Below are 24,898 nucleotides of genomic sequence, written 5' to 3' on the forward strand. Positions count from 1 at the left end.
GATAATTTGAATTTAAGAGCAGAGTTATGCTGGTTTAACATAATAACAATACATTATTAAACATATTTAGGAAGATTTTTAAAAAGTTTTTTAAATATGGAGGTGTAGAGATCACACTCTGCGTTCAAGGTTAACGTGAAGCATAGCAGAACTTAGAACATTTTAAATGCTAAATCCTTCTGAAGCGGGAATTCTTAGATTTCAAATGAAGACTCTGTCCACCAAGGGGAGAAAACCCACAACACTGCGTGTGATTGCAGTGTGGATAGATGACCACCTTATGCTGGCTGTCAGTTGTGTAAAGCAAGGTTAAACAAGGTATAAAATAACTGAGAACCCAGAGGTGGGGTTGGGGTAGAGAAAGATGCAGAGTCTAGTATGCATCAAATCTCTGTTGAGGATTTGCTTTAGCCCTTTATTTATTTATTTTTAATTGAAATTCAAGTTAGTTAACGTACAGTGTAGTACTGGTTTCTGGAATAGAACCCAGTGATTCATCACTTACCTATAAAACCCAGTGCTCATCCCGACAAGTGCCCTCCTCTTAATCCCCATCACCCATTTAGCCCATCCTCCCACCCACCTCCCCTCCAGCAACGCTCAGGTGGTTCTCTGTATTTAAGAGTCTCTTAGGGTTTGCCTCCCTCTTCTCTGTTTTTATCTTATTTTTCCTTCCCTTCCCCTGTGTTTATCTGTTTTGTTTCTTAAATTCCACATGTGAGTGAAATCATATGATTTGTCTTTCTCTGACTACTTTCGCTTAGTGTAATATCATCTAGTTCCATCCGTGTTGCAAATGGCGGGATTTCATTCTTTTTGATCACTGAGTAATATTCCTGTGTGTGTGTGTGTATAGAACACATCTTTTTCCATTCACCAGTCAATGGACATTTGAGCTCTTTCCATATTTTGGTTATTTTATTTATTTATTTATTTATTTATTTAGAGAGAGACTGTGAGTGGGGGAGGGGGGGGAGAGAGAGAGAGAGAGAGAGAGAGAGAGAGAGAGAGAGAGAGAATCTCCAGCAGGCTCTGCACCTCAGCATGGAGCCTGACTTGGGGCTTGAACTCAGGAAAGTAGGATCATGAACTGAGCTGAAACCAAGAGTCAGATGCTTAACTGAGCCACCCAGGTGCCCCTTGGCTATTGCTGATAGCACTGCTCTAAACATTGGGGTGCATGTGCCCCTTCAAATTAGCATTTTTGTATCCCTTGGATAAATTCCTAGTAGTGCAGTTACTGGGTTGTAGGGTAGGTGTATTTTTAACTTCTTGAGGAGCCTCCATACAGCTTTCCAGAGCGGCTGCACCAGTTTGCATTCCCACCAATAGTGCAAAAGGGTTCCCCTTTCTCCACATCCCCACCAACATCTGTTGTTTCCTCGATCGTTAATTTTAGCCATTGTGACAGGTGTGAGGTGGTATCTCACTGTGGTTTTGATTTGTATTTCCCTGATGAGGAGTGACATTAAGCATCTTTTCATGTGCCTGTTGGCCGTCTGGATGTCTTCTTTGGAAAAGTGTCTGTTCATATCTTCTGTCCCTTTCTTCACTGGATTATTTGTTTTTTGGGTGTTGAGTTTGATAAGTTCTTGATAGATTTTGGATACTAACCCTTTATCTGATATGTCATTTGCAAATATCTTTTCCTAATCCGTTGGTTGCCTTTTAGTTTTATTGATTGTTTCCTTTGCTGCTCAGCCCTTTAAAGATTATTTCCCTAGACTCGGGGCTAGATTGCATTTCTTTTAATGTAAATTTTTAAGCAAAGTGTAACACAGAGAAAAAGGTACAAATCAAGAGAGTACCATATCATGGTAAGTCTTTCAATGTGAGCATCTCCCAAAGTAATTAGCACCTAAGTCAGGAAAGATTATGTTATTAACACCCCAGAAATCTCATGCCCCCGTCTAGTCCTACCATGGTCCTAGCGTCTAACATCATTACAGCAAAACAAAACAAAAAAAAACCTCTACTGCTACATAATATACATACCTTAAAATTTAAAGTATATCGTGGATTTAGAATGTTCAGAGATGTGGGGCCATCACTAATCTAAGTTCAGAACATTCCGTCACCCCCAGAAGAAACTCTATACCCATTAGCAGTCACTCCCCACATTGGTTAGTTTTGCCTGTTTGTTAATTTGCTCATCTATAAATGGACTCAGTATATTTGACTTACTTTATGTTTGATTTCTCTCTCTTTTTTTTTTTTAATATTTGAGAGACGCAGCATGTGTGTGAGCTGAGGAGGGGAAGAGAGAGAGGGTGAGAGAGGATCCCAAGCAGTCTCCGTGATGTCAGTGTTCAGCCCGATGTGGGGCTCGATCCCACAGACCATGAGATCAGGACCTGAGCTGAAATCAAGAGTTTGATGCTTGGGGCGCCGGGGTGGCTCAGTGGGTTAAGTGTCCAACTTTCACTTCGGTCATGATTTTGTGGTTCGTGGGTTCGAGCCCTGTGTCAGGTTCAGTGCTGACAGCTCAGAGCCTGGAGCCTGCTTTGGATTCCGTGTCTCCCTCTCTCGTGTGCGCGCGCTCTCTCTCTCTCTCAAAAATAAATTGAAAAAAGAGTTGGATGCTTAACCAACTGAGCCACCCAGGTGCCCCTGTTTCTTACAGTTTCTAATCCTCATTGTGTATGGTTCTGGTTTGTTCATTCTCATTGCTGCGTTCCATGATTTATCTATTTTACTGTTGTTAGACATTTGAGTTGGTTCTAATTGTATGAATGTTGGGTATGCATCTTTTGGTGAATATGGGTATACACCACGGTGTGAAATGTCTGGGACATATGTACATACTCAGTTGTACAGGATACTGTCAAGGAATTTTCCAAAGGACTTGTACCCTTGACACTCCCACGAGCAGGATTTGAAAGTTCCAGGTCCTCCACATCCTGGCTACACATGATATATCCTGTCATTCTTGTTTTAGCCCTTCTGGTGGATTAAAATGGTATTGTATTGTGGCTTTAATTTGCATTTCCCTGATGACAGATAAAGCTGAGCATCATTTTTACGTGCTTACTGGCCATTTGGATATTCTCTTTTGTGAAGTTTCCATTCAAGATTTTACTTTTGTCCATTTCTTCTATTGAATTGCCTGCCTTTTTCTTACTGATTTCCATTTCTTTGTTCTGGCTATGAGTCCTTTGTTAGATATATGTGTTAGAAATACTTCTCCCACTCTGTGGCTTGCCTCTGTGCTAGGTTACTTTTTATGCGAAGGGGAAATAATTTTATAACTAGCTCAGATGTTAACATAATCTTTGTTGGCTGTCTTTGCCAGATTTTATATAAATCATATGTGTCAGTCTTCTTGCAATTTTTTCTCTTGATGGATGATGTCATCATACTGGTGTGCCTGAAGCGTATAGGATTTGAGAGAGAGGAAATCTAGTGAGTTTTTGTATCTTTGTTAAACTTTAGTTTTATTAGATTATTATTTAAGACTTGGCTATTTTTCTTTTCCTTTGCTGTGCAAGTTAAGGTGCGTCTGCGTGTGGTGTAGACACTGCGGGTTGCTTACCCTGCTTTCATTCTCCTCTCTCTGCTAATAGAAGCTTCATTTGTTCAGAGCTGCAGTGTGCATAATTAAAGCTGCTTGCTGATTTATGACTCTTTGAAATTAGGGTTGGTTATGTGACATGTTCTGCCAGTAGCCCATGTAGGAGAGGTCTGTTGGGTGGGAATTCCAGGAAAGCTGTTGCTTTTCTAAGAGAAAGGAACAGACTTAGCCGGCAGACATCTTCTGCCCGTCCTGGGTTCCTTTCTGGAAAGTGCTCCTGAGCCTCCGAGGCTTTGCCACTGTCCTGCAATCATGACGATGAGAGATAGGCGCTAAAGATAGCAGAGTTGGTCGTGGGTGGTGTCATGGGGTCAAAGTATAAGCCTTGGGCTGCTTTCTTATGTTGTCCAGAGAAAGACCGATAGGAGATGGAGATCTACTTCTATTTACGCAGGCTGAAAAGTTCCATGATTTGCTGTCTGCAGCTAGAGACCTGGGAGAGCTGATGGTAGAAATTCCAGCCTGAGTCCAAATGCTTGAGACCCTGGAAAGCCAATGGTGTAAGTTCTAGTCTGACGAAAGGAGAAGACCAATACCCTAGTTCAACAAGTGGGGCTGAGAGAGGGAGCATGTGTGAGCATGCTCCCCATGCCTTCAACTCATTGGACAAGGCCCACCCACACTGCGAGGAGCCATCTGCTTTACTCAGTCCAGTGATTCAGACATTAATCTCCTCCAGAATAATGTGGGTTTTTTTCCCCCCAAGTTTATTTTGAGAGACAGCGCGCGTGCTAGAGGGGCAGAGAGAGAGAGGGAGACAGAGAATCCCAAGTCGAGCGTGGAGCCTGAGGAGGGGCTCAAAGTCACGAAACCATGAGATAATGACCTGAGCTGAAACCAAGAGTCAGACACTTAACTGACTGAGCCACCCAGGTGCCTGCATCCAGAATAATGTTGAGCCAGACATCTGGGCACCCTGTGTTACCAGCCACGTTGACACAGTTACGCATCACAGCGGTCTTCCTCGTGGCCTCTTGTTTTATGAGAGGAGTATGGGGTAATTCCCCGGTTCAGGGTGTTCCCACATATGTTGCTGAATTCAGCCCCTAAGAAATACAGACATTACTCAGATTTCTTGGCTTACAAAATCAAGACTTGTGGCAGGTACGTGACGGTGCTCTAGGGGTGCGCCTGCCTGAGCTGCAGTAAGGTGGGGCTTTGCCACATCCTGCTAAGACAGAAATGCACCTGCGTTCCTGTGCGTGAGTCTGTGGATGTGGGCCCCCGGTCATCTCAGCTGCAGAAAAGCCCTTCATCCAACTGATGTTAAAGGCAGTTCAGAGACCACCCGGTGCTGGAGACCCAGAGGAGTGCTTCTGGCCCGGAGGGGCAATTCTGTCACCCGGCTTATTAGACGGAAGCATCTAGCTCTGGTCTCTCTCTGGTGTTTATCCCCAGGTCTTTGTTAGAGTAACAAACGGCTTTGAGAGGGAAAAGTCCCAAATACTTGTTACTGATGTGAAAGATACTTGAGAAGGTACATGCTTGTGACTTCGTTACTTGGGGCAAAATCATCTTTGATTCCCATTATGAGTCTGGGACTCACATTATGCCCACGTGGGCCTAAAAGGTACTTGTGGCTTTTTGTCCTTTATACAGGTTTTTAATAATTTTTTTTAATGTTCATTTTTGAGAGAGAGCATGAGCAGGGCCACCTAATTGCTGAAGGAGGAATGGTTCCGTTCGGCACTTTTCCACGCTTGGAGAACCAGCACTCGGAGATCACGGCATCGTAGGCTTGTGCCGCCTCTTCTGGGGCCTGAATCCCGGCTCTGCGGGTCCCGCCAGGTGCCTGGGGCGCCCACTGGGTCCTCTCCTTGAAGGGTTGACTCCCTGCTCCACAGGGCACCTCCTTCATGCTTCTAGGCCTTAACCTTCCCCCGCCTTTGTTTCCCTGCCCTGAGTGGTAGCTACCACTGACCGAGCCTGCTTTCTTAGCACCTTCTAGTGTGTTCTAGAATGTACTTTTTATTTTCTCCCTCCCTCCACTCACCATAGAATAGAAATCTCTGCGGGCCAGGGATTCCACACCTCTGGTTTGCTGCAGACGTGAGGTGAGAAGGAATGAGCGGATGGTCCTCCAGGGGTGATTGCGAGACTTTGGGATGATGCCAAGATTTTTGCCCGAGCCCTGGACGGTTGGAGTTGCCTGTGGCTCAGCCGAGGAAGGAGACGGTGGAGCAGGTTTGGAGGGGGAAGGTCAGAGCGTGAGCTCTGGCCATGCTAGCATGTTAACGTTTTATTTATTTTTGAGACAGAGAGAGACAGAGCATGAACGGGGCAGGGGCAGAGAGAGAGGGAGACACAGAATCGGAAGCAGGCTCCAGGCTCCGAGCCATCAGCCCAGAGCCCAACGCGGGGCTCGAACTCACGGACCGCGAGATTGTGACCTGAGCTGAAGTCGGACGCTTAACCGACTGAGCCACCCAGGCGCCCCCATGCTAGCATGTTAGATCATCTCCAGGTGGAGACGCTGACAGGAAGATGTCCAAGCTCGGGGACACGGGGATAAACACAGGTGTCGTCAGCCCCTACACGACACTTAAAACCGTGAGAGCAGAGGCCAGCTCCCGGAAGAGTGGGGGACGGTGAAGGGGAGAGAACAGAGCCGGGAAGGGCCGATGCTGGGGCACCAGGGAGATGAAAACTACCGAGGAGGTTGGAAACAGGAGCCCCGACTGACTGCTGTGAGCAGGAAAACCCGGGAGGACACCATGTGCTGGCATTCCAGAGAAGGACGCGAGGGGACCCACTGTGTCGTGTAGCCGGTAAGTCATGTAGGATGAAAACAGAGAATTAACCGTTGTATTTGGCACTGTGGGAGCCGTCCTTGACCTTGGCAGGAATTAACCGTTGCATTTGGTCGTCCTTGACCTCAACAGGAATGGTTTTGGTTGAATGGGGGAAATAGAAGGTTGATGGCAGCGGGTTTCATAGAAAAAGGATGAATGAATGAAAGTCCCAAAGGAACTCACTTGGTTGTAGGGATAATAGTTGATGGAGAAAAAAATGGGTTTCTGATTAAAAAAAAAAAAAATCTTGGTGCAACTGTAAATGTATGAGTTCTGTCAACTCACTGGTTAGTCTCCTGCGTTGCAAGCCAGGCCTTTCAGGTCCTATCTGAAGAGGAAGTGGCTGGGCTGGGGAGGCTTCGCGCAAGGCCGAGAGGGGGAGCAGGGTTTCCCCCCCTTCTCTGCCGCGTCTTCCACCGGCCAGCCCCTCGGACCAGGCCGGCAGGGAGATCCCGTTAGACACACCTCGATTTCTCCTCCCCTGGACTCCTTTTCAACTCTTCTTTCCGTCTGCTTACTGCTGGGCTACCTCGTTTCCCCTTGCGCAGTGCTTGTGTGCCTGTGTCTCATCTGTGTGCGTGTGAGCTGGAGAAGAGCTGGATTCCTCCCCGACGTGCAGTGAAGGGCCTCTGCTCGCCCTCACCGGTGGTTCTCCGACGCTCGCTTTAGAGAGAACCTTAGGTGTGAGCTTTTTTGAACTGGCATTTTGGGAGGAAGCGACCGCAGCCCTGGCTATTTTTAATGCTTTCTACTGGGATTTGTGGATGTTTGTGTTCTAGTAACCAACATAATAGCTGTTTGGAATTGCTTTGTTAGCACTGTGAAAGGGGAGTGTGCGCGTGTGTGGTGTAAAAGGTGGGGAGAAGCAGGAAAAGAAATGTTCAAGTCCTGTCTTCCTGCGTGCTAGTTGCTTTCGTGGGATGGTCAGAGCTGAATGATGAGATGCTGAATTTATTTCCCGAGCCATGACCTGTGTACATGTAAAAGACTTACAGAATATCTCCGTTTGTTTGTTTGACGTTAGTGATGATTATCTTGAGATACAGAGGCCCTGGTTGCCTTCCCAAGGAAAGGCTTAGGAAGTGTAAAATGTCCTCATGGGCTCGCCTCTGACGTGCTTCATTCACCTCCTCTGGGGATTGTTTTCATTTCTGGCAGGCGTTAGCTCACTCTGGTGGCAAATGCTTCAGCAAGAGCTTTTCGTCCAGGGGGTGTTCTTGGCCTCCGGGCTTAGCGTCTCCTGCTGGTGAAGAGACGCACATCGGGTCAGGGGACCAGGGATGCAAGGGCAGTGCGGTCTCTACGAAAGTCAGCCAGTTGCCATTTTGTCCTTCAGCAGGGGGCTGGCTCCTTGCGCCTGCGGGCCCAACTGGCTGCTGCATCGGTGACGTGATGTAGATGGTGGTGACAAAGCGAGAGCTGTGGTGTGAGTGCACGGCCAACAGCAGTGCTGGTAAAGAGCCTGAGCATCCTGCCTGCCTCCCCGATGGGTCCTGTGCCTCCTCCACAGACCCAGGGACCACAGAGAGACTAAGGATGGCCCAAAGCCCGGATTGCCTCAGCGTTGGTTCCGCCATTCTGTGGGGACAGGACCCAGGCCCGGCACATGCTGCGTATGGGTAACTACTTGTAAGGAACAGTGAGACACATGCTAATGTAGCCAGAGACTGACCTCGAACGTCTAATCCTTTTTGGTGGTAGGAGCACATCATTGAGAATACGTCGTCTTTGTATAATTAACAAGGCAATTAGAGAAAGGGAGACTTAGCCTCTACGACACAAACTGAGCTCTTCTGTATCTAGCAAGACCGTGAGGGTATCAGCTTTAGATTGACTTAAAAGAAAAAAAAAATCCGAGGAGGACACAGGCACCTGAATTACAGACTTCCGGAGCCTGTTGAAGCACAGACCGCTTAGAAACAAAATCTCCGAGAGGCAGCCAAGATCTTTTCATTTTGAAAATGCTTTAATAAGTGTTGACAACACTGTTTTGCAAAATGTAAAGGTACTATACAAATTCTTAATACAAAAAGAATAAATTAAAAGCAGATTTCTTTTTAATTCTGCAACTTTGTCTACAACATACATCCTTTTCATTGATTACAGTTGAACAGAATCCAGTAAAATCATTTTACATGCTCTACAGTCAGTTTCAGGAGCAACCTAATCCTTTCTCCCCATTATTAAACTAGAGTCCATTTTACACAACGTGTAATAAACTATTGACATTAATGTATATGTAAAACTTTACACCTAGTTAACTAAGCAGTAACTGGTCATCTGATAGCACCTGGAGGGGGGTTTGCTATATTTAGAACTAACACTGAATGAAAACAAATCGGAATTTTAACAGTTTCAACACTCACCTGCATATAATAAAACAAAACAAAAAAAATCCACCTGTCTCACAACAAAGTCTGATGTAGGTGTTCCCAACAGTCTTCAGGCTAAACAGGCAATTTCTTACACGTATCCCAAGAATCCAGTAGGGGCTTATATCAGACCAGGGGCTTTATATTCCATCTTACTTTGTTTTTAAAGAAATCGGGATCTGGGAAGAGCTTGCAAGTGCTTGTACAAAACAGCTATTGTTTCCCACCACACTGGTCATGAATCATGTCGGTCTCAAAGGACTAACATTATGTACATTTTGTAGTAACTGAACGCAGCTCAACAGTAAAACCTGTTTGACTTAATCTCCGTCTTTACTACCAGACTATAATGGTGTTTGTCTGAACTGGATTTCCCTCCCACCCCGTTCCTCGCTGCCTCCTGAATCCAAAACCCAAGCGTTGAGGAAGAATTTTCGTCTCTCATTCCTCGTAAACCCAACTGGGCTCAAAGCGTGATCCGATGGACGTCAGACCAGATTTGAAACTACGGTACGTGCTGGTCACCCCGCAGCCACGTAACCTTGTCACCTCCTCGGTTTCTCTCTTGACTTGCCCTGCTGCACACAGTTCAGTTTGATTATCTGTGTGTCACTGGAGAGAAAGAAAGATGGCCCGGTGCAGAATATTCTGAATGGGGAAGGAAGAAAACCTGTGGGCTGTAGCTCTGATTGATCATCAAAATAAGGGCAACGAAAACCCCATCCCCTCCCTCCCCACGATCACTTCATGGCATTGGAACCAATTTTGTTTCTCCTGCAGGGTTTCCCCAGAGGTTTTGTGAGGATGTCCCTTTCTCCAGCTGTTACCACCACAGAGCTGGTGTGCGCGGAGAGGGGACACCGGGCCCTCAGTTGCCCAGAGCGGTCCCAGCCTCAGTGGGACCCCACAGTGCTTTCCAAGCTACAGCAGGAGAGCACTGCCACTGAATTCATTGTAGTGTCCATCCTACCCTCCTGGTCTGGTAGAGTCTCTCGTTACTCTCGGATTACGCATACATAAAAAAAACAAGGATTTTTCTTTTTACGCTAAAGCTAACTGTGGTTCTGTTTGCCCACAAAATTACCCCACCCCGGCTCCTGTCCCTGGCTGTCAAAATGCCTTTGCAATAGGAAGTCAATACAAGTGAGAAAAAGCGTCCCCTCCCCCGCCCCCCCCCCCACCTGTGCCAGTAAGCACAGTGTACCCCCTCTGTGGAGACCGTGTTTGTGCCATTTGGAATAACCCAACGAAGAGTGTGCGCTCATTATTATAAAAGTATTTTTGAGGCCTTTGAAGATAGATGGCTTTCCGGTTGTGTATTAAGCAGAGCTCAAAACACATGTAAACGTGCAGCTCCCACACACCTTTTCTCTCTCTTCTTTCTTCCTCTCTTGGTGTCTGCAGACGAATGCGGGTACATCAAGGTAGCTGATGAGGCTGTAGGCGTACGGGCCCTCTGGGAGCCGGGACTTTCGACCCCCCACCCCTGCTCCGCCTAAGAGACACGGGATAAAAATCTAAGGGCATAGTTGGGTTCTTTGAATAAGTGACACATTGGTAGCCAGGTGCCGAGAGAAGTCGAAGTCGGGTCTGAGCTCTTTGTCACACAAGTGCTAACAAATAGAAAATGAGCCACAACGGTTAGAACACTCGAATGGATGGCCATGTGCTTTTCCCTTGGTTTCCCGTAAAAAAGAAAAACGTAACACCTTGTGCAAAACAGGACACGCTTTTACTGGTGGTTTTAATGAGAGGGAAGCGCTTGGCGATCACCACCTTCCATTTCCTACAGATCCCAAAAGAAAAGCAGCTTTGTGTGGTGGGTCGGACGGGAAGCCCCGCCCCCCCTCCCCCCTCCCGCACAGACCAGGTGGACCTGCTCCTCCCCGTCCACACTCCCAGGGATCTGGGGCAGCAGCTGGGTTAGCTCTCCGGGCTCTGGCCTGAGACAGTGGGTGGGACGGTGGGAGAGAGGGACAGAGAGGGGGAAACCATTTACGTGTGGTGGGCTTGCACTTGTGATGAGTAGGAGCCGTTGAGAATTTAAAAGGTTTCACTGCAGAAAGAAGGTCTTCCCCTTGGCCCCTTTTTTGTTTTTTTATTTTTAATTTTTTTTTTTTTTTTTTTTAATCTTTGGCAGCATAGAACTGATTGTGATCCTCGGATGCATCTCTGACATGTTAAGCTTCCTTTTTCATTCTCCCCCTCCCCCGACAGCCACTCCCCCCTCCCCCCTCCCCCCCCCCCCCCCCCGGGACTATTTCAAGTGTCAACGGAGTCCCATATTCCCCCGCGCGAGCGAGCGAGGCATCCTCTTCACCGAGTGCAGGCCGACCATAACTTCATCGTCTTTCTGGATCACCCTGTACTCGAGTCCCCTTTCCTGTTCTCTTCCAATGCCACCTGTCCACAGGAGTTTGATGTCCGTTACCTTCCCTGATGGCTCCCGGCCTGGGGGCTGTCACGGCAGGGGGAAGCCACCAAGGTGCCGTTGAGGATTGGCGCCTGGCTCTCCGTGGGCGAGAGAGCCAGAGGACACACAGTGGGACCGGAACCTTCCAGAATGTCTCCTCAGTCAGGTTTTTGAGGGTGAAGGGAATGCGGAGACGGGAGAAAAAAAGTGCTGAGGGCCGAAGCTGGTGCAGGGTGACAGTGCGTCTGGGTAAGGCAAATGAGAGGCAGTGAGGTGATCTCTGAATGGCGTTGAGGCGGTCAGATTGAGGCCGGCTGGCTCACACGAGGGTCCCGGGCTTGGCTTTTTCCTGCCCGTACCACTGGACGTCGGCTAGTTCTGGATAGAGGGAGGAATCCAGGAAACAGCTATCAGCGTAGCTCCTGCAGGGAAGGCAAGGAGAGGGGGGTGGTTAGGGGAGAGCGAAGTTCAGGAGTTCGTGCTCAGTTCGGCAGGGGCTGATCCTGATGGGTAGCCCTCCCTGTGCATGAGGAACTGGGCCTAATTCGGTGCCGAGTACGGACGAGGTGTTCACAAATGGGGGAAAAAATGCACACCGAGGAGACCGAAGCCTTGAACGCCCGTGATGGAGCAAAATGGAGCAGTGGTTCTGAAACTGGGCTGCGTGCCAGAATCACCTGGGAACTCTCAAGGGTACTCCTGTTCGGGTCCTGCCCTCAAGACGCCGGTTTAGCGGGTCTAGGGGCGAGCCTGCGCCGCGGGAGCTTCCAAAGCTCCCCAGAGCTGGATTCCACGGGATTCTTCCTCCCGAAGCACAGCTGCTTCGGTTCTGCTCCAGGAGGCCTCAGGCGTAACCATGGGTTTTTATTCTATCGGAGAAGCACGTTCAAAATGTCAGGCTTCCCGATCGTGAAACACGTGGTATTTTGAAAGTGGTTTAAACAGTCTTTGAATCAGTGCGGTTTACTTTTTATTTTCAGAGACCGTGCAAGCCGGGGAAGGGCAGAGACACAGAATCCCAAACAGGCTCCGGCCTGCCAGTGCAGGGCCCGACGCTGGGCTTGATCCTGTCCTACCAACAGGGAGATCATGACCTGAGCTGAAACCAAGCATTGGACGCCTGACCGACTGAGCCACCCAGGCGTTCCCCATCGGTGCTGTTTAAGTAACATGCATTGTTTTCTGATTATCAAAATGCATGGAAAACACATAGGCAACTAAACTGAAAACAAAACTCTTCTTAAAAAGTTGTCATGTAGGTTGAGAAGTAATTTTTACATATAGTTACACAGATGTACTAAGGCCGACAATCATTTCTAGGAACAATAGCCCCTCTCTCATCCCAAACTGGCTCCTTCGGGGCAAGATAAAGGCAAACTTCATGTCCATGAACATGGCCAAGGGGTAGCATTGCTAGGCAGGTGCCCAGAGGCTGGCTCAGCGACTGGGAACAGCCCCTGCAGCCTGAGAAGGTGAAGGCCTCTACTCAACCCCCACCCCCCCGCCCACCCGCCCAGTGCTGGCTGGCATGGCTCAACTCTGTACTCTGTTCAGAAACGGCACAAAGGGGCCTGGTGTCGCCTGTGTGCTCTTTCCTTTTTCTTAGCATAACTTGTAGTACCTTCTGGGATGTTTGTACAGACTCCTACAGGGATGGAACTGTGGGCCTTGACCCTCCAGCTGCTGAAGCCACATTCCTGTGAATGATGTTGGTCTGTGATGCCCGTTTAGTAGCTCTGTGTTTTTACTGCTGGATCTTCGAGGTTGACACCCCATCTTGGGGTAGAAATCTCTCTTTGGAAACACCACGAGGATTCTGCATATGTGGCGGAAGCTGATTTCCTCCCCTGCTGCTGGTGCTGCTTTATGGGTGGGGATGTGTGAAGAGACCCTAATCCAACACGGTGCAGGGAGCAGTGAGTTTAAAGAGCAGCCCCATGAGCCAGTTTGTAAGAATCAACAGTTGAACCCATTTTTCTTTTCAATTCACTGACCTCTCTAGGAACAAAGAGCTGAAGGCATTGCGGATTTTGTAAATGTTTCTCATCAGGCTTTTAAAACACTGAAAGGGGCACCTGGGTGGCTCAGTGGGTTAAGCATTCGACTCTTGATTTCGGCTCAGGTCGTGATCTCATGGTTTGAGAGACAGGGTCCTGAGGAGGGCTGTGGGGAGCCTGCTTGGGATTCTCTCCCTCCCTCTCTCTGCCCCTCCCCTGCTCTCTCTCAAAAGAAACCAACTTAAAAAAAAAAAACAAAAAAAAAACCCATGAAAGTTGGAAAACTCAAAGCATCTGTGGCTCACTGTGGCCTTTAATGAGAGTCCTGGGCCCGGAAAGCCTGAAATACAGTGGGGTGAATGCCGCTTTCAGAAGCAAAAGTGCCATCCAGGCCCTTAGGATGCTGGCCACGGAGATCTGTTCCGATATTTAAGTGGTAAAGGGCTAACTCGATCGCACCCATCCTGCAAACTCCCTCTCCAAGCTGACAACACTGACTTGACTCTTGCCATGGTGCCTGAGGGACTGAGAAAGTGTTTCCAGGAAAAGGTGGCCCACAGGGGGCATATAGTGTTTTTTGGGGGACGGTCCCTCCCTAACATGCGTCCTGGTGGTGCCCTCCACTCTCCCCAGGGTGGGCAAGCGGGCCAAGTCGAATCTACCCACCAGTGTCACTGGTTCAAAGCAGGGCAGAGGCCCAAGCCAGGCCACGTGGCCCTCACACCCGGAGGATGGGTTTCCTCCGGAGAAGGCAGTTCTTGGTGGGAGCACGAAGCAGAAGGGGAGCTAGAGAACCAGAGAGCTCCAGCTCCCTGTTGCCCAGAAGCACGAGACAGGCATGAGCCTGTAAAACGCATCCGTTTCTAAAAGAACAGCTGGATCCAAACTGTGTTTCTGGAAGTTGGAATAAATTCAGGTTACCTGCTCAGCCAGCCAGAGAGAAGACATTTGCCTTAATCCTAAGGAGCCTCCCCCCTAGCTTTTTGCTCCTGGCAAGAATGACCTCCCTGAAGTTTGCACGGAAAAGAACTGGGCTTCCGGATAGTTCCAGGAGGAGACCAGACAGAGCATTTCCACCTCAAAGACACAGGGGAAGAAGGCAAGTTTCTCCAAGAAGGATTTTGTTTCTCAAATCCTGATCTTTTAAAATATCTGCAAAGCTTTTGGAGATGAATAGGGGGGTTTGGGGATTGGTAAGAAATGGGGCGGGCTGGGAACTGCTTCCAGAGCTGTGTTACTGTTCCTGTAAAGCCTGGGTTTGTAAGACGGGGGAGGCTTGTCTTTAGTTCCTCAAGGAGGGTGGTTGCAACTTGACTGAATAAAGTCAACAAGCTTTAAAATTTTAAATGTAAAATTTACTCAGTTGAATCTTGTTTGACAGTTTGGTGGCGGCCGTGGGATCCAAAGAGAACTTCAGCCAGCTTCAGGGACAAGAAACGGAGACCTGGTACCTGCAAACCCCTTGAGTTCTCTTTGTCACCATCTCTGAGGGCCCTGGGTAAGTACCTCTCGGTTTCGAGCTCTGCCCTCTTGGCCTTAAGCTCCCCATCGAATCGGCTGCCCAGTCCAGCGGTAACATTCGGTTTGGACTCCCAGGAGGTGCCGGGCGAGTCCTCAGCCCTTGCTTACTCTGCAACCCCAGTCCAGGGCCTAGCTGCTCAGCCTGAGCTGGCAGGTGGTTCCACCTGGAACCTGAGTCCCCAGCCCTCGGCTAGCCCACGGCGCCCACCGTTGACATGCGCTCGTTCAGTCCACAGTTGTGTGCTGGGAACCACGGGTGGTGCGCACGTAAGGCCTTGTCACGGCCAGTCCGCAGTATCCTCTCCTTGCTCACTGCGGGTCTGTGAGCGTGCACGTGAGGTAAAGGAACAATAAATCTGTCGTTAATGGGCAGCTCAGAAACCAGAGCTGGAAAGTCGGTGGGCACCTAAAAGCTGTTAGAGCGTGTGGCCACCCAACTCGATGACCGTTATAAGCTGGTTACGGAATGGCCTAGATGGACACTAGGTCACCCGCCAACCTCAAGAAAATTTCCACCCAGTGAGGTACACGGTGGAACACCGCAAGATTCCCAGCCCAGCGGTACGTCCCTCTTAACTGTCAACTTGTCTCTGACAAACCTAAGGCTTAGGCGACGAAATGAGATCCTCCGGTTCCAAGGAATTGAGTGTGCCCCCTTCCGGCACAACTGCTTTTATGTCTAAGAAGTAGGTCCCAGAAGCTGTACGTGACTACAAAGATGGCAAGTAAAGCAAGCTAGAATCACCAGGGCTGTTGTGTGAAAGGATTTCAGCCTAAAATGAAACCGGAGGAAATGAAACGGAGAAGCTCATGCCTGTGTCTTCAGGAGAAGGGAACTGAAAACTGGACCGATTTCCTGGAAGGGCCTGATTTACGGGAGACTGAGACTTCTCTCCAGCATAGTGAACATCTGCCCGGAATGGCTCCTGTCCTCAAGCCAGTGAACTTACTGTTGGACCACGGACGCTGCCAGGAGAGACCGCCTTCTCCAAAGTACAAGACCACTGTGTAAGGATAAGGCGCAGACAGACGAGCAAGTTTCACAGCAGCTCACTTGCCACCCACGAGACGATTCCGTGCAACAAGGGACACCAGGTCATAGGTCAGACAAGTAGGGCAAAGGCTGTCCTCCGTGAAGAGGACGTTTCCCACGAAAGGCACACTGTCGAACAAAACCCAAGTCGGCACCCTAAGTATTCGGTACTCTTGGGAAGACTCTAAAGATGGGATCCCAGGCATCTCAATGCTGTAAGGGTGACCCTCACCCCAAAACCCCAGTGGTTTTATGCTAAAAAAAAAAGAAGTTACGGTCTCTCATGCACACAGACCGGCAGTATTGAAGACAACTTGGAATTGCAGTGGTCATTACAAGGAATGTTCCAGTTAGACAAGTTCCCTCATTTAAGAAGTGCACTTGAATGCAAGGGTTCCCAAATGAAACAGACAGAACAGGTTACCTATTTCAGTCAGCATGCAGAAGCCTCCAGAAGGCTTCAAGATTCCCAAACTGCTTCATTGAAAGATTGATTGCAAAAGGGTAATGAAAAGTTAAAGACCCAAGAGGGACCTAAAACGAGACCATATGACTGCTGGGACTCCTGGAACTCCCCTTTCTCCTCCTCTACACCCGAGCACTCATAGTATTAATCCTCTGTCTGAATGGTCTTTCCACCCGGAAGAGACTACATGACCACACTCACACCAGTCTGTCAAAGGAGGGCCCCCATACAGGCCCCTCACAGGATTGACGGGATTCTGAGGGATTCTCTTGTAACCACTACCAGTCATTCCTGGAACAGCTAAGGGGAAACTAAAATTAAAGGGACCCCTTGTCAAGTTCTGGCAGATGCACAACTTACACTCTGTACTTTGAACCCCACTTGCTCCAGAGCCCACAGATGGGAATCCTGGAAAAAGAAGGGCGAGAATCCTTACCTGAGTTTGCTCTCCCAAGTTACTGTGGCCCACTCAAGAGAGGAAGGTAAGATTTCACGTCCCTTCCTTCCCAATTCCAGACCCACAGCTTACTGACCCTTTCCCTCCCAGGGGCAGCTGTTGCCTTCCTGTGTCCTGGGGGCTTGGCTTGGCAACCATGGCGTTGGGAACCCCAGTGTGTGGTCAGGCAGAAATGCCGGTTGAACTCCATTTCCGGTTGGGGTTCCAATGCTTACTGCCAGTGCTTGGGAATGGGCTGTCTTTGTTCTGGTCATTTTTGGGAGTGGCTCTAGATCTCGAGAGTAGTGTTCTTTGTGCCCTCTCTGAGGACACCTTGTGTGTCCATGGCATTGTTCCATACTACCAGGAATATTTACAGTTTGAGCTCAAACCTGACAAGATACGATTTTAAGTAGCTCTATGGTCAGAAGTTGACCAAATTGAAAGCGCACAGTCACCATCAGAGCCTAATGGCAATTTCTTTGGGAACTTTCCCCTCTAGGCCAAAATTAAACTATGTGCCCAGAGATAAAGAAAAGCATTCTGAAGCATTACTAGAACAAGCCAGAGACAAAGGTGTAAATGTAGAACATTATGAATCGTTTAATTTCCATCCTAGTTGAAGATCTCCTTGATATAAAGAAGCAAACCAAAGATAATGTAGCTGGATGGGTGGGTTGGCCTGTGTTGCAACCCAATTTCCTGAGGAATTAAAAACAGGGGTCCCTGTCTTAGAACAAATCAAGCCTTGATCAGAACAAAGGTAGCTGTAGTAGCAATGCAAATCCCACTTACCATTTTTACCAATTTCCAAACCTTCTCTATTCATTTCAAAAGGCCTGTAGGTATTTTAAGAGATCTGGATTTAAGAAACAAAGTCTTCTTGGGAATGTTCTACTTGCAGGAACTTCGCTGATAGGTCCTCTCTTTGCAATGCAAACTTCAGGGAGGTCATTTGTATCAGACGGGTTGGGGTGGGGGGTGGTAAGGCTATTTGGAACTTAGGCCGATGAACATCTTAAATGTCTTCGCTACAGATGCCTTGGCTGTCTGAGCAGGTAACCTGAAATTATTCCAACTGTTCTGTTAGTAACGAATGAGTTTTGCATGATCATACTTGTCTCGTGGCTAAAATTTAAAACAAAAGCGATTAGGATCTCTATCCACCTATGTGTCTAGGGATCGATGTTGTAAATGCGTGACATTTTTTTCTGGCTCTGGGTGGTATTGCTAAACTTAGTTTGTAAAAGAGTTTTAATTAACTTGCTTAAAGAGAAGTACTTATTAAATGATGTATTCTAAAACTGTCACAAAGAGAAAAACAACACACATATTTTTCAAGTTCATGTGACCTAGGATAAATCCTCAGTAAATAAAGGCTCAGGTTTGTAGGTTTAATTAAAATAGTAATGTCTTCAGAGTTATCAGCATTAAATATAACGTGGGAAACAACTTTTATTCTACCCGTGTTTACTAGTTATTTAAATTCATGTCATCTCTGTTACAAAATTTGTTAGCCAGAAAGATAACTTAAGATGTTGGCCAGCTGTTTAAGGTCTTGAGAAATTTTCATGACTAACATAAACATAATCGTTAAGAACAAGTGAACAGATACATATTGGTCACAGTCTAGATGTTTTTCACTGGGTAGAAGCTTTTTTTGTCAACAAACTGCCAGTTTTGTAGCAAAAAAATTATATGCAGACATCATCCTACATGTGGCGCCTCCCCCTGTTTTGCACAGTGACCTTGGAAGTCATTTTCCTGGCCACGTAGTCCTTTCTCCACCTCAGAGGCGGCTTTGCCGTATCGTCCTCAACCTCCGGGACTAGTAGAAAAGACTAACAGCATCACTCAAACCCCATTAGGAAAATTCTGTGCCACTTGGGAATTTTCCTGGACCAAGGTGCAGTCACTGGTCCTTTTGAGTCTAAAGATTGATGTGACTCTTACTGCTTCCCCCCACCCTCCTGTGCCTTGGAGGACTCGTGGTCCGCCAAACCTCTGAACTGCCTTTCTGCTCGGAAGGGACTACATGACCATAGCCAAAAGTCTGCCCAGTTACTGGCCTCAAATGTGGGCCTCTGTATGAGTCCTTCTCAGAGCTGACGGAACTCAGGGCTTTTCTGGGAACCTGCTACCTATTACTCTATTAAACAGCCAATGGGAAACTAAAATTGAAATTTATGGAAAGCCTTGCCCTGTTCTGGTAGCCACCAGGGCTGTACACTCCGCTTGCTTAGGAGGACCCTGCAGGGGAGGTCCTGGTGAAGTGGCAGAAGTGGGCAAAGGGTGGGGATCCTCACCAGAGGCACCTTTCCTCAGTCTCTGTTGTGCCCATTTTTTTTTTTTAATTTTTTTTCAATGTTTTTTATTTATTTTTGGGACAGAGACAGAGCATGAACGGGGGAGGGGCAGAGAGAGAGGGAGACACAGACTCGGAAACAGGCTCCAGGCTCCGAGCCATCAGCCCAGAGCCTGACGCGGGGCTCGAACTCACGGACCGCGAGATTGTGACCTGGCCGAAGTCGGACGCTTAACCGACTGCGCCACCCCGGCGCCCCTCTGTTGTGCCCATTTGAGAGACGACTGTGAAATTTCATATTCCCTTCCTTGCCTTATCTAGACCTGTTACTCTCCAGGGACACCTGTATTCCTTTTGGCCGTCTTTGGGAATGGCTGTGCATCTCAGGAGGGGGAGTATGCTTTGCACCCTCTTTGTGGATGCCTTTGCATCCATGGGGTTCATACTGCCAGGAATATTGAGTGTCCCACCTGAAACGGGACAGGACATAGGAAAGGATTTGTAAAATAGCTCTGTGGTCAGATGTTGGTTACACTGGAAGCTGACATTCAGAGCCTGACAGAAACTTTCTTTTAGATCTTACCCCCTAGACTAAATGGAACTACGTACCCAGAGGGAAAGAAGAACATCACAAAGATCAGCAGCTCTAAATTAGTAGAAACCTAATGATTTCCATCTTAGAGAAAGATCTCCCTGAGATAAAGAAGCTGAATATAACATAACAGGATGGGTGGGTGAGACTGTGATGTCACTCAGGCTGCAACCCAATTCTGAGAAATTAAAAACTGTTGTCTTGGGGTGCCTGGGTGGCTCAGATTGTTAAGTGTCTGACTATTGATTTTGGCGCAGGTCACGATCTCACAGTTCGTGAGTTCAAGCCCCACATTGGACTCTGTGCTGACGGCATGGAGCCTGGCTGGGATTCTCTGTCTCTCTCTGCCCCTCCCTATTCGTGCTCTCCCTCAAAAATAAATAAATGTTAAAAACAAACACATGTTGTCTTGCAACTCAAGTCTTTGCAAGAACAGAAATGTAGCAATTCAAATGGAAGCAATTCAAAGCCCACCTATCATTTTTACCAATCCCCAAACCTCCCCTTATCCATCTCAAAAGGCTTGTGGGTATTGTAAAATTCTGGCCTTAGGGTAACAATATTCCTTCTTCACCGAACTTGTGTTCTTTCTCTGTGCCGTAGAGATGGAAGTGTTATGTTTGGTTTTCTCTAGGAATCAAAGTTGTTCTCATCAGAAGGGAAAAACTGTGGGAGAGTGGTGTTCTCCAAGGTGGAAAATGTTGTCTTCACAAGTATCAGTGAAAAGTTGAAGTCCCCTTGACTCACCCTTTTACCAGAAGCATGAGGTGAATGTGATCCTCTTATAAATGGGTGAGTTTTACAGTATTTCACCTGTCTCATGGCTAAAAATTTCACACACAAGTTTTAAGATCTTTGTATCTGTGTCCATGATCTCGTATGTGTGCCTGTGATACACGTGGGATCTTCTCTGCCTCTGGATGGTACTGACAAAATGAATTGGTCAAGAGCTCTATTTATTTGGCTCAAAGACAAACAAGGGCTATACAGATGATGTACACTCTAAGAAGAATAAATGCTAGCCCAAATGTTTCTCAAGTTCACGTGGTCTAGGGTAATCTTCGGGAAATGAAAGCTAATTTCAGTTGCTTAGTTTCATTACAACAGGCATGTCTTTAGAATTACCAGCGTGAAACACAATACTCCTTTACTTCCTAGGTTAACTAAAAGTCAAATAAGGTCATGTTGTCTATTACGGAATTGGTCACAAAAAGATCATTTAAGAGGACAGTCAGCTGTCTAATGCTCATGAGATGTTAGGCGTAATCTAAAAATTACGAACAAGAAAATTAAACAGAAGGATGATAAAGGTTCATAAATGAACTTTTCAACAATAGGTATGCTTATGGGTCAGTCTGCTTAAGAAATAGTCTCCAGGGGTCGCCAGGTGGCTCAGTTGCTTGAGCGTCTGACACATGATTTTGGCTCAGGTCGTGATCTCACTGTCATGAGATAGAGTCCTGTGTCGGGCTCTGTTCCAGGCGCGGATCCTGCTGGAGATTCTCCCTTTCTCCCTCTGTCCCTCTCCCTTGTGCTCTCTTTCTCTCTTAAGTTTGCAAAATCTTTTTGGTCACTTGAAGCCTGAAAGTTTACAGTGAGCTAAGTTAAGGATGGACTTTCACTGACTCATTTCCAAATAAAATACTAAAGTGTTCATTACTGGACACAGATTTAGCCACTTTTCACTTCCTTTTCCAGAGGCCATAAAGATATTTGGGCCTATTCGTACACCTGTTTGAGGCCATATGGAAAAGTTTACTATGAAGAAGAATTTACTTCTAGAAATCATGAAGTGTATTTATAAGTTTGCAAATCTACAGAACGTTAGTGTAAGAGACCATTCACGATTGCTAATAGTTTTTACTAGAAATGAAGAATTCTAAGGGTTAAGAATTCTCATCAATATATGTAATTAAAATTACTTATAAATAAGTGTGGATGAAAAGTAGGCGAGTGAAGCAAAATGACTGGTTGCTCTTAGCCAACTTGACCACATTCTCAAATTACTTCCCAAGATTCTTTTTTCTACAAACCACCTACCAATTTTTTGTTCCATGGAACAAAATCTGAACGGATCTAAAAAACTGGTAGGTGGTTTGTGGAAAAGGAATCTTGCGAAGGGAATTTGATATGTGGTCAAGTTGGCTAAGATGGGAATGGATTTAAGTTTTTTAATGAGGGTTTTTTTTTACATGTTAATTTTTGAGAGGGAGAGAGAGACACACACACACACAGAATCCGCAGCAGGCTCCAAGCTGTCAGCACAGAGCGTGATGCGGGGCTTGAACTCCTGAACCGCGAGATCATGACCTGAGCTGAAGTCAGACACTTAACTGACCCAGCCACCCCCGTGCCCCAATGCGTTTTATCATCCAAAGCACACGGGTGCAAAAATAGGATTTGGTTTTCTCTTGAAAGGACTAAGTCTTCTTGGACATTTGGTCTGATTTTGATAAGCAACTGTAAAAGATTTACCTTTCAAGTAATCGGCCTGGACAGCCAAGATTTTGTGTTGTAGCAAAATAATTTATCGTGCTTCATGTGGTCTTTATGAAGTCGTCCATTCCATAAGAAAACCCAGTCTTCTCACTAGTAAAAGAGCTAAGTTTTGTTCACAACTCTGTCACTTTGTCTATTTGCCTTTATCTACCTAACCAAAGTGACAGGATGTTAATGAAGTATTCTTTCATAATGATCTGTGATCCTATTTAGTCCTGTGTTCAAACCTGTTGATATTTAGACAGTTTCTCGTAACCAGATTCTCAAGGGTGTCTTCCTGACCTTAAGGTAACTTTGAGATTTCCCTAGAGTGTCCCTGGGAAATCCCAAAGGATTTGTCTCTCACCTTAAAAAAAGATGCTATACTAATTAGGTTTATTTGCTGTGTTAAACTACATGGGAAGCATTGTCAAATACGTGATAAAAACCTTATTAGATTATTTGTATGGATCATGTTATTAGTATAAACAGTCTAAAATTGTATGAAGTGTCTAGAAATCTGGTATGTCCTGGTATAATATTATTCAGACATCTAGTTATTATCTTTAAATTGTGTGTATCACAGAAGTAACCACATTTCCTCATCGATTCCGTTATAGTGAACTACAATCAGAACTTTAGCATTTTGTCATTTACAGACCCTTGATTGTTTTGCTCTGATGATTCTGCAAAACTGAAACGCATGGAAAGAACCCTACCAAGAACTCTGGACCGCTGACATTCCTGCCAAATTAGAAGGTGTTGAACCCGGGTGCCTATGTCACAACTGAGGAAGGCTCCATCTGACTTTGGGTCCAGTACAAAAGCCGGAGACCTCAAACTCAAATGCACCAGCAAGAGAGGTCGACTGCTTCTTCCCAAGATGGGGGGTAAGAAAGTTTCTTTCCTCGTTCGCTTTCTGATCATCTTTTACCTAAGCCTTACTCCCTGAAGGGTCTTCAAGATTTTGTCCACCATTTTCCTTGCCCCACCCTGAAAAGGTAATGCGCTTGTTCCCATAGCTCAGGCCACTGCAGAGAGAAAGGTGATCTAACCTCCAAAAGACTGGATTTCCCATGGTGCTTGTGATCCCATAGTTCTGCCCGTCACAAACTTCTGCCTCACTCCCACTGCTTCTGTTTCTCCGGGCCAAACCCAGCCCCTTCTCCGTCATGTCACAGTCCCCGGTTAAGAACCTCTGACCCAGGGAACTTGGCATCCAGGCTGTATCCAAAGACAGGGACACAAGGGAAGGGTAACCAAATAAAACCACCTGGGGGGTCTACAGCCCCTCAAGTTTTACTGGTCTCCATGGTGGTGCTCTTGGGAGTCCCAAGCCTTAAATAGGAATTAGCATGAAGGATTCATATTCAAAGTTTGCTTCCCTTGACAGAACCCCTAGACAGGAGTAAGTGCAAATGAGGCTCCAATTAGGAGCCTCTCCTGCACTCCTGAAGATGTTGCAGAATCCGTTGCTAAAGCAATAGCCACCTACCAGTAATTCCTAGGATAGACGCTTCTGGGGGAGCTGACACGCGGCTACACCAGATCACTACACAAGCCAGCTGACTTAAGAAAGCGACTCCTTCAGTGGGGTCTTCCTTTGGTTTGGGTCTTGGGGACCACGGCTCCAAAGTGCACTTGAGGGGCGCCTGGGGGGCTCCGTTGGTTAAGTGTCCGACCTCTGCTGGGGTCATGACCTCACAGTTTGTGAGTTCGAGCCCCGCGTCGGGCTCTGTGCCGACAGCTCAGAGTCTGCTTCGGATTCTGTGTCCTGCTCTCTCTCTCCCCCACTCACGTGCACTCTCTCTCAAAAATAAACGTTAAAAAATTTTTTTTAAATGTGCACTCCAGACAGTGGGCACGATCCTGCTATAATGACAGTCGTCTCTCTACCTTTTTTTTTTCCTCAAAAGGTTTCAATCCATGTTCGCAGCCATTAACCACCTAGCAAATAATCCCCCTAAGAACAGAACTTCAGAAAAGGAACAAAGAGAATGACCAACGGAAAGAACGAACCTGATGTCATGACCCGTGAATACCACACAGACATTTGGCAAAAGACCACGAGAACTCCCGAGCTTTAGAGGGAAGCGGCCCTAATGCCTTAAGTTGTGATCCCATCTCTCAGGCTGAGAATCGGATCAGAAGGAGGGACATGTTGAAAACAAGAAAATAGGCCCCAAATGAGTCACTCGTGCTAAGGTCCACGTCACAGAACAGATTTCACCGAACTTCGGCTCTCTCAGAAATGCAGTCTTAAACCAGTCAGGGCATCTGCCTGACCGACCCCTGCCATTCCCTAAACGAAAGTGACTTGGCCATATCCAACCGATTTTTGTCTAGTGTAGCCTCCTTGTTCCCTCTCCCTCCTGGCTATAAAAGTCTCATTTTGCCTAGTTCCTCTGAGCTCCTTTCTTCTGCTAGACAAGAGGCTGCTTCATTCATAAATTGATGAATAAAGCCAACAGAATCTTTCGGATTGCTTCAGCAGAATGTTGTTTGCTTTCTTAACACCATCTCCCTCTCCAAGGCTAAGCCCCTGTTTTCCTAATCCCCTATCTGCCACCTCGGAACTGTTCCTTACCTCATCCTACCTTACAGGTGGAAGTCTGGCTCCTTATCTACAGCAACATGGTGTTTACCAAACAAACGCCCTGCTTGTTCGTGCATCTGTGTTTTGGCCCCTGCAATGGCCCGTCTCCAGGTCCCTCCACCCCAGGCCGTGGAGGTGGAGGCCAGGTTCAAGAGGTATGGCCCTGGAGCCAGGGTCCTCCCCTCCCCTTGGAACTCTGGTCTCCCGCATGGTTCCTGGAACATAGGATTTTAATTTTCTGGTTACATAAGCTTACAACTTTTTATCCACTTCTGAATGGTATCCTTATCTTTTTAGTTGACCTTTGCAATGCTATTTAAATTTCA

At 47.0% G+C, this 24,898-nt stretch overlaps 1 protein-coding gene and 1 long non-coding RNA gene across 14 annotated transcripts in view; one reads left to right on the forward strand and one right to left on the reverse strand.

The window, feature by feature from the left end:
• Nucleotides 1-984: 984 nt before the first annotated feature.
• On the forward strand, nt 985-24,240 carry LOC106971020 (uncharacterized). Of its 4 annotated transcripts, none has more exons than XR_008299924.1 (6): nt 985-6,339; nt 7,874-9,245; nt 14,527-16,647; nt 20,133-20,290; nt 22,636-22,866; nt 23,893-24,240. It is a non-coding gene; the product is annotated as an uncharacterized LOC106971020 (long non-coding RNA). The 4 variants fall into 4 exon arrangements; XR_008299926.1 differs by having other exon boundaries at nt 9,079-9,245; XR_008299925.1 differs by lacking the exon at nt 985-6,339 and having other exon boundaries at nt 6,440-9,245; nt 22,597-22,866.
• FRMD4A (FERM domain containing 4A) overlaps nt 10,966-24,898 on the reverse strand; it is a 606,423-nt gene continuing 592,490 nt past the window's right edge. For 6 of the 10 annotated variants that reach the window (XM_053225322.1, XM_027073468.2, XM_053225320.1 and 3 more), the window contains one exon: nt 10,966-11,570. Coding sequence is in view for 8 of the 10 variants with exons in the window: in XM_027073468.2 (XP_026929269.1) it covers nt 11,468-11,570 (103 nt within the window). In the remaining 2 variants the exon portion in view is untranslated. The remainder of the gene's footprint in view (nt 11,571-24,898) is intronic. The other 4 variants (XM_027073467.2, XM_027073471.2, XM_027073469.2 and 1 more) reach the window with 1 other exon arrangement.

The sequence above is a fragment of the Acinonyx jubatus genome, chromosome B4 (assembly GCF_027475565.1).
Source record: "Acinonyx jubatus isolate Ajub_Pintada_27869175 chromosome B4, VMU_Ajub_asm_v1.0, whole genome shotgun sequence".
Lineage (NCBI taxonomy): Eukaryota > Metazoa > Chordata > Mammalia > Carnivora > Felidae > Acinonyx > Acinonyx jubatus.